Source organism: Seriola aureovittata, chromosome 18 (genome assembly GCF_021018895.1).
Source record: "Seriola aureovittata isolate HTS-2021-v1 ecotype China chromosome 18, ASM2101889v1, whole genome shotgun sequence".
Classification (NCBI taxonomy): domain Eukaryota; kingdom Metazoa; phylum Chordata; class Actinopteri; order Carangiformes; family Carangidae; genus Seriola; species Seriola aureovittata.
In genome coordinates, this window is record NC_079381.1 from 12,586,192 (window position 1) to 12,595,547 (window position 9,356).

Consider the following 9,356-nt stretch of genomic DNA (forward strand, 5'->3'; position numbering starts at 1 on the left):
CCAAGGATTAGTCCAATCCCTCTGTCTCCCTGCTGTTGCTTATTATATCCCGTAAAAAGCTCATTACAGTTCGAATTGGTTAATCACTGAATTCCAATTTAAAGCTCAACAACCCGTTTTAGTGTTTGTTTGCTAAAAACAATACATTTGACTAAACTAATAAAAAAAAAACTAATTGGCTATAATACAGGGACTGAAAGACTGTTTTAGCTGCATATGGGAGACAGAAAAAGACTCGTGAAGTTGTGGTAATCAACACTTGGAAGACTTTAACATCTCTGGGACGAAGCCAAATGTCCTGTGCTTGATCCAATTTAGAAACTTTTGTAGTCACTGATTGTTTGTGCGAGCGGATTGTAAGAGGAGAAGAAGCAGACATGCTGGGAGAAGGAAATACAAGTCGAACATGCATTTCCTGCAAGACACATGCTTTGATTTCGGCCCTGCAAAAAACAATGGCTGTTTGACTGACCCCCCCCCCCCCCTCAGCAATGCACCAACAGGAAGAAGCACATTCACTGGATAGGAGAAAATACATTCCAGTAAGACTTTACACAAGTCACACACAAACTATCACAAGTAACAGAGTGACACCAGAGAGAGAATATTTCTTTTCTTTTTTTTTTATTAAAAATCATAGACATGAATTCAAAATAATGCGAATTCACAAGATGTATTTCTCAGGAACAAATTCATTGTCATTCTGACACTTATTAGAAACACACAAACTCATTCCTTTTAATTACACACACACACACACACACACACACACACACACACACACACACACACACACACACACACACACACACACACACACACACACACACACACACACACCAGCAGACTGTCAAAGCAGTCACCTTTTAATTGGGCCCTCCACCAGCCTGAAAACATTTGTCAGCTGCCATCTGTCTGTCTGTCTGGGACTTCCTCCCAGACCCCCCACCCACCCACCCCCACCCCTCCCAACACACACAATCTCTTCATCTTCCCTTACAACGCTCTTATCAGACTTTAACACCTCTCATCAGCTGGCGCACCCTTCCTTCACACAAACGCACACACACACACAGACGTTTGACACTGCTGGCTGTGGTGCAGATACTACAGATTGAACTGGAGAGCGGGGTAGTCTGGTAGATATCACACCTCAAGTGCTTGAATGAAAACAAGAACAGTGGGGGCAAATGCATGAGTAACACACTTAACCGGGACTTGAAGACAAAGCTCAATATTTTGCATTAAGTCCACAGGAGAACCAAGAGAAACACATGAGTGTGTTGTCCTTTTAAAATACATTCCACTTTTTATGCTTGGTCCCCTTGTATTATAGTTCAGTGTCGCTTCCCTGCTACGGACAGTGAGGCTGGAAATGGAGTGAGGTCAGACCCAACATCCACAAGCCTGAGCGTCATCTGCAGACAAATGCCTACAGTAGTCCAGAGTCAGTGGGGAGCAAAGGTGACACCCTGAAACTGACCACAGACGATCTGTGAGGAAGCACCCAGCACTGTAAAGTTCTGATTTACCTGCATTGCTGTGCATTGTTCACCTCTCCTCTTCCCCAGCATGCCTCTGGGCCCTCAGCTGATGTCACACCTTGGTGGCCAGAGACTGTGCCTCTGTCTTCTGAGAGGACAGGGAGCTGGCAGGGCTTGCATGCAAGGACTTCTTCAGGTTGAGTAGGCACAGGCACTGGGATCTGAAGCGCAGGTCGAAGAAGGCGTAAAGAAAGGGGTTGAGGCAGCTGTTGATGTAGGCCAGGCAGGTGGCGTACGGGTGAGCCAGCAGCAGGAAGCGCAGGAAGGCACAGGTGTCTGGAAACAGGTCCAGGTATGAGAGGGCGTCAGCACTCTTCACCACGTGGAAGGGCATCCAGCAGGCGGCGAACACGACTACCAGCGTGGTGATGATCTTCAGCAGCCTCCTCTTACGCTGGTCCTCTTTGCGCAGAGTGTTGAAGTGGCGGGTGACAGTGCAGCCGATGAAGCCGTAGCACACCATCATTGCCAAAAAAGGCAGAAGAAAGCCCAGAGCTGAAGAGGACATGCTGAGGCCAGCGATCCACAGGTTCTCTTGCTGCTTGCTTGTCACCACCAGGCTGAAGTCCATGGCGCAGGATGTGCGGTTGCTGGTCAGATCGTACTTGGTGGTGCGGAAGACCAGAGTCGGGGCAGCCAGGAGACCGGACAGCAGCCAGATGGCTGTCAGGGAGCCCCGCATGTGGCCACGAGTGCGCAGCTGGGTGCTGGACAATGAGTGGACAATGGCCAGGTAGCGGTCGAAGCTCATGCAGGTGAGGCAGAAGACGCTGGCGTACATGTTGAGCAGGACCACGTAGCTGCTGATCTTACACAGAGCCACTCCAAAGGGCCAGTGGTAGCCCATGGCTGTGTAAACAGCCCACAGAGGCAGAGTGACCACAAAGGTGAGGTCAGCCAGGGCCAGGTTGCCAATGTAGACGTCAGCTGCTCGCCGCTTCCCCTGGGCTCTCCACACGGTGAAGATGACCACCCCGTTTCCAGAGAGACCAAGGATGAAGATGAGCATGTACAGCACAGGGATGACAGAGTATGACGGCGTCCACTCAGAATAGTCACACATGGTGGAGTTCTCCGTCTCCTCGTAGTCATAATACTCATAAGTAGCTTCAGTTGGCTCCATTTCCACTCTCTCTCTCTTTCTCTCTGTCCTTTTTGAAAAGGATTGTTGCAGATAGATCCACAGCGGTTGACAGGACTCTGAGGTCTGTTGCTGCATGTGAAATCTGCCGATCATTATATACCCACCCCCCAGACTTGTCCCCTCCTCCCCTCTCACTGCCCTCCTCCTCTCGGCTCTGAGGAACATGCCCTGTCACTGACTACACGCCCACCCCTCCTTCTTCTTCATTCATATTATTTGTACCTCAGTATCTACTGCATTGTGGAGTCCCTTTCATACATGTAATATGGGTTGAAATGCTAGAACTTTATTTTCAGGATAAGTCTTCTTTTTCCTCACTTTTCCTGCACAAAATATTACACTTACAAGAATTCATACATCTCTAGAGGCTAAATGAAACTCATGAATCTTTGTTTATCTTTTTTTTCTAACTTACCACAAATATAATTGTAATGAATTTCTTACTTCAGGGAATGAAAGTTCATTAGACATGTTTGAACAGTAAACCATGAGTCAAGTCTGGGCATGACAAGTTTCAGTAGTAGTCAATTTCAATGTCAATTGAGAATCGTTACGGGACTGGAGCACTCTGCTTCAACAATATTTACATTTGTATGTGTGTTGTTTTCATGTCTGTACATGCTCCAACATGAAGAACCACAGATTAAAGATAAAAGTTAGATTTTAGCTCTGGAGGGTAGACAAACAAAACTTTAACCTCAGACCTTTAAATGAAAATCTGCAAAATCAGTTAAAATACAGAACTTTATTTCCATGCAATTTCAACTATTTCAGTATTTATTTATTTATCATAACTACTTGAGTTAAAACTTGCTAGATTTGATATTAAAAAATGTAGGTGATCATGTAAATACAATTATCATAATCATCAGTATAAATTTAGATATTACTTTTCAAAACTGTTTAAACATTTCTAACAAACAAAATTGCAACAACAATAAATACAGCAAATTTGATATAAAAAATGATGTTGATTAAGGGATTGATAGATCAGTATTATCTGTATTTGTGTTTGTGCATGTTATTTTTGTTGTCGATTTCCATAGGAAATCAATATCATAAACTGTTTTGCGTGGTGTAAAAGAATAAAGCATTGACCTGTCTGACCTCACTAACTCACAGGTCCAAGAGTCAATACAAACACACACATACCAAAGGCAAATCACAAAAACACAAACATTTGTCTCAAATTGTGGTGGAGGTGCCAAAGTTTCTAAAGATACCAAATACATCAGGATGAATGCTTTGCAGCAAACGGCTAATTTCTAAATGATTAAATGATGGAAACATAAAATAACATTGAGTCTTGAGCTTGAATATGTAATTATAAACATCCTAATGAGCTGATACAGAAAATATAAATGCTGCTGACAGCCAGTGTGGCATATGATGACTTTTCCAACTTTAAAGCTACTTAAGGAGAAACAAAAGGGGGAAAGTCTGTGTGAAATGGTTTAATAAGTCACACAGCTCCTCTTTCTTTCTCTTCTTTCCCGTCTCTCGGGTGTATTTGTTGGCCCAGGTGGGACGGCTCACTCTCCAGCCTGCTCCGTCTCTCAGCAGAGTGGCAGCAGTGGCGCCGGGGCACCGACCTTTAGACACAACTTCTGTATCACTCAACAATCTTTTCCTCCTCCGATCCCTTCCTCCAACCTCCTCCTCTCCAGCCCCCCCACTCATCTCCGTCTTCCTCTGATTATGAAGACGAGGACTGATCCCCATCTCCTTTTACCAACGTCATTTACTCTCAGAGATCAGTTTGTTGTTGCCAAATACTGTGATGCAAGCTTGTGGAGCTTGATAACCAAAACTGATGTGATTGTGATTGTGTTTGTGCGCCTCCACCCGAAATCTCTGCCCTCTCCTGCTCCGCTTGATTGTCCATCCAGCTCTTTGTCCATCCGGCTAAGATCGCTGCTGCAGGACGTCGGGCAGAACAGGAAAAAAGCCAAGTGAAGTGAATCAAAGCAAGTTTCCTATCTGCACTCTGCTGGGACTGAGGTCTGTTTTTAGCTGTGTTCGTTGACAGGGAAGTGAATATACAGATAAATAAAACAACAGGTCTTGATGAATACATCAGTCCTCCCACTCACTTTTCCCAAAATCCCCTCATCATGAGCGATGTGGCGAGAAACATGAAATTTCCTTTTAAATACAGGAAACTGGGCATCTTTCTTTCATTTCTCAAGAGTTTTCATCATAATGTCACACAATCTCTCACATTTCATCCTATTTTAAGCCTTTCAGAGTGACAAGTTCCAATTGGCCTGAGCTTGAACCTCCTTGCAGAGCATCCATCTCTTCACTCAGCATACCAGAGACCCTGTTTCCACAACAGTCAGCCCGTGTTTGTCGTCTTCTTTGCCCACCTGTGTCTCGGATCAATTGTTGTTGTTCTCATGTGTGGCCCTGTGCTGTAAACCACACACCACATAGACACCAAGAGGTTCCTCGTGCTTTGCGCTCTTATCTAACCACACCAAGGCCCTTCATTTGACTGTCATCCATCAGCCATGTGTCAGATAGCAGATAACATATCTGGGGGATGAGTAGTTGCTTCTCCAAATATACACAAAAAGTAGAAGCCCACAAAAACACACATTACAGTGACAGTGTGTCTGCAGGGCTGCAGAGCGCCCCTTTGATCTTTTATCATGACCTTGTGTGTTTGTGTGTTTATGAGCCTGTTTTTGGTGATACTCGCAGCGCCAAAAGAGCATGAGGTGTGTGTTTTTGTTGTTTAGGTGTGTGTGAGAGTTGGTGGGGGTCTTGACAGTCGTTTTGATGTGTGTGTTAAGCTGTTGCAAGACCACATGCGCGGGCCCCTCTGTGGCTGAGACAGCTGGTTCCTGAAGGCTTTATTTGCGATCGGAACAACTATGAGTCAAAGTTTTTCCAGTTTCTGCTGACAGTTCATGATTTCACACGTCTGAATCGAACACCTGATAGCAGCTCGACAGCCACGATGATGAACGTGCCCTCAGGCAAACACTCAGCCATCAGCGCCAGTTATATTACCAATCGCATCAACAGTCGGATCTGAACTTTTAATGCTGTCAAAAGTAACACTCGGAGCACAGCTGGAAAGCTTGAACATTTGGTTGTTGTTACCGCCTGCTCCGCTCCATTATCCCCCCTTTACTCTTTTCAGCAGGGACGACAAGGTGATTGACACCAGCTTGTTAGACACAAAGGCCACAAGGATGGGAGACGTTTACACCTTTTCTCACTGTTCCGGTAAAGACTAATGTGTAAACTCGAGTTTCACAGCTATCTGCATGCTTGAAAACAGTTTCTATTCCACATTTGGTAGAGATGTGAATGATCTGCGGTTGACCAGTTATCATGTAAGACTGTGAGAAAAAAAATGTTTCTCCTGAAGGTGATGCAAGGAATAGGATAAGAAACTGTTGGAGAGGACCAGACAGGACACTAGCAGACAAGAAAGAGGCAGGAGAGTATAGAATACACACAGTATGACTTATTATTGTGTCTGTGGACAAACTTGAGCTGCCCTCACTTACTGGGAGCATCAGCAGGTTAAATGTGGTATGCTGGGTTGGTGAACTCAAACCGGATTTGTGAAGAATGATGGGACGGAAGTTGCACTTCTACACTGATCTGATTCTGAGTGATAAAACTGGACCAACACGACTGATTCACAGTCCACAGCCCAGAAACCGGCATCGAGGAACAAGGTATATCTACTTCTTATAGTTCTGGCTACACAAGTTGGTTTTGGTCTTTTCATTGCATCTGATGACAAATAGAAAAATATATCATACGGCCAAATGTCGTATGAAATCGTTGTCGTTTTAAATCATTAAAACCACAAAAATCACTGGGACAGCACAGCCGGTACACCACGATTCAAGTTATGAGTGCTGAAATTAGAAACATAGATTCTATCACCTGCTACTTTTCCTCCTCTTTGATTATAGATTCACATGTTATCATTGTGCAGAGTTATGTGTTACTCCACCGTCCCTCTCATCCACTTTTTAATAAGTCAGGAAGCAGCCATGGTGCGGCCTTCTTGCTGAGTTTGTACCTCCATGATAACAGTGCACTTTCTTAATCCCTCTCAGCACATGTATGGGAGATTGCAGACCTCAGACCAGAGTAGCAACAGCTATTCTGAATGAGGAGCTATACCCCACTACAGAGTCAGGGATGTCTAATTTCAGTTTTCTGCTTGTAGGTCAGTTGACCGGGAGACTCTGTTGATACAAATCTTCCGGCCTTCAACATGTTGTTGTCCTCTGAGCCAGGAGTAGCTGGACAGAAATATTTATCATATACGAATGTGAGGACAGGAGAGGGAAATCCCAAACAGTTTTCACGAAAAGGTATAAATAGCTCAGACTTGCACTCAAGGTCGTCAGTGAAAATATAAGCATTAGAGAGAGGCGGGGGGCGCCTTCCGTGTCTCTAACACATGGACAGATGAGGAGAGTTAGAATCAGACAGAACAAAAGGGAGAGCTTCATATATCATCTAAAGAAGCAGCGAGGTAACACTGCAGCTGCAAGTCATGAAAACTGTGGTTTGATTACACTGACAAAGAGTTAGTATTGATGTCTGTGTTCACGTGCCGACTGACACAGGATAATAACAAGTAAGGAGGTTTATTTGTCGGGTGAGGGGTGCAGCTACCGAGGTGAGCGAGGATTACATATAAAACGCTTGACATAAGCTTGAAGAGAGATAAAAGTGACAGATGTACAGAAACCAGCAGCGCCCTTCTTTACAAAGATACTGAAGTACTGTAAATTACGAGTGTCACCCTCATCTTCTAGTCTTATAGAGCTCGCTGTAATTATAAAATCGGTCAAGTCTTGCTATCTTTTTCAGCACCAGGATTCTGTGTTATATTATGAGCGTGAGGCTTTCCATTCTCTTTTTCTGATATCTGCCTGTAAGCCAGCACCACCCGAGAAAAAGGGTGTGGATTTTCCTGCAGTCAGTAAATGGTACTATGATCATACAATAAACTAAGAACATGGAAAACAATTAACCTGCTAAACATCAATATCCTATAGCATTTCCATTGTGACCGTGTCAGCATTAGCCACCATAAGCTACTGGTCATACCAAGAGGGGCTGTAGCTGCAAAACCCCTGAGTGTGCTGAATTGAGCGACCGTGCAATATAACTATTGTTAATTAGTTGTGTCTTTTTTTTTCATAAGTTACACCTGGCTTTAATCCTACATCTGTGACGCTGTAAGAAGTCTTGATGAAACTTATTGATAATGTTGAGGTCAGTTGGACCTGCTCATGCCTCTGCCCCATATACTGTTTGGACAAGACAAAATACCACACATTACTAGTTATCAACATAATTCAATAACACTAGTCCACAAAGCTCAAAACACATTTTATACAAATTACCCAAAATTTTCAATTGCACTGCTGGACTGTGTATGTAATGATTTTAAAGTAATGCCTCATACTCAACAGAACTACCAGATATGCTTAAGAACAGAGATAAGGTCTACAGCCTCCCTGCTGTCTAAACACCAAAGAAAGCTGCAATAAAGCCGGCTACCACGTCTTCCTCTTCCTGCCAGTCCAACAGGCGAGAAACCTTCTTCTGCTGCACTTCTGTAAACCGTGTGAAAGAGTGATGGTCAAGGAACAGGACGCACTGCAGTCTAAAAACTGTGTGAATGACTCTAAATGCACTGCAGGATTTAGAAAGTGTTTGAGTCTTTTATCCCTCACATGTAACATGAACCATTTTACAGATTTTTATGGCTGTCCAAACTTCACAGAGTTCTGAAACACAAGCCTCCAGTTTGGTTTCAAGGTTGAGAGATGCACACACACGCACACACACACACACAACACTTAACAATCCTACATGTTCACACACGATGTAACACCCATGACTACACTGGAAGCAATACAATAAGCTATTGTAACCTCAAACCGAAGGTCTTGACGCCCATATGCTTTTGTCATTAGTTTCAATTATAACAGGCTATGAGGTCACTTGCTGATGTGTGTTAACACACACACAGACACACAGACACACAGACACACAGACATACAGACACACAGACTGCATGTACTTATGCAAAAATAAGGTTCTATGTGACTTTTTCTGATGTATATTAATCTGTTCTTTTTGATCCGTTTCTAGAACAAAAATGCAGCTGCTAAATTTAAAGGAATTTTTGGTTTATTACATTTTGGTTCTTAGTTAAACAGTTTGGCCATCACTTCTATTGATATTGATAACACTGTACTCAGCAAAGTAATTGATGAAATCTGGCAACACAGCGATATCGCTACAATTGAGTCAGACAGAGCAACAGACATGAAGTCTGAAGATCAGACAGGTTGTAAGTAAGCAAACAGTTTAGCCAGATTATCTAAAGCATTTGATTTGGAGGTAAAACCAAAATGTTATTGATCATCCCTAATTTCACAAATGCACAACAGCAAGTATAGTAGGTCAAAGGTCAACCAGGAAGTCATTTTGTGTGTGTTTACAGCTGAAAGTTTTAGTCATAATTTTAATGTTTGACTTAATTTTCTCTCACAGTAAGTGACTGATCTTCTGTCTTCATATTGCCACACCCAGTGTTGTTGCGTGTGGCACCGATCGTGCATGAACAAAAAGTTGAATGATTGAATTCATTCAACATATTGCCCAGTTGC

General features: G+C 43.4%; 1 protein-coding gene across 1 annotated transcript; it reads right to left on the minus strand.

Annotated features, from left to right (window-relative positions):
* Nucleotides 1–754: 754 nt before the first annotated feature.
* LOC130186489 (apelin receptor B-like) lies at nucleotides 755–2,739 on the minus strand. Its single transcript, XM_056403656.1, has one exon. The coding sequence runs from the start codon at nucleotides 2,665–2,667 to the stop codon at nucleotides 1,597–1,599; it is 1,071 nt and encodes a 356-aa protein (XP_056259631.1). The 5' UTR covers nucleotides 2,668–2,739; the 3' UTR covers nucleotides 755–1,596.
* Nucleotides 2,740–9,356: the final 6,617 nt, after the last annotated feature.

Excerpts from the sequence above, each read along its gene's own strand:
- LOC130186489 (XM_056403656.1), bottom strand. The coding sequence starts at position 2,667 with ATGGAGCCAACTGAAGCTACTTATGAGTATTATGACTACGAGGAGACG.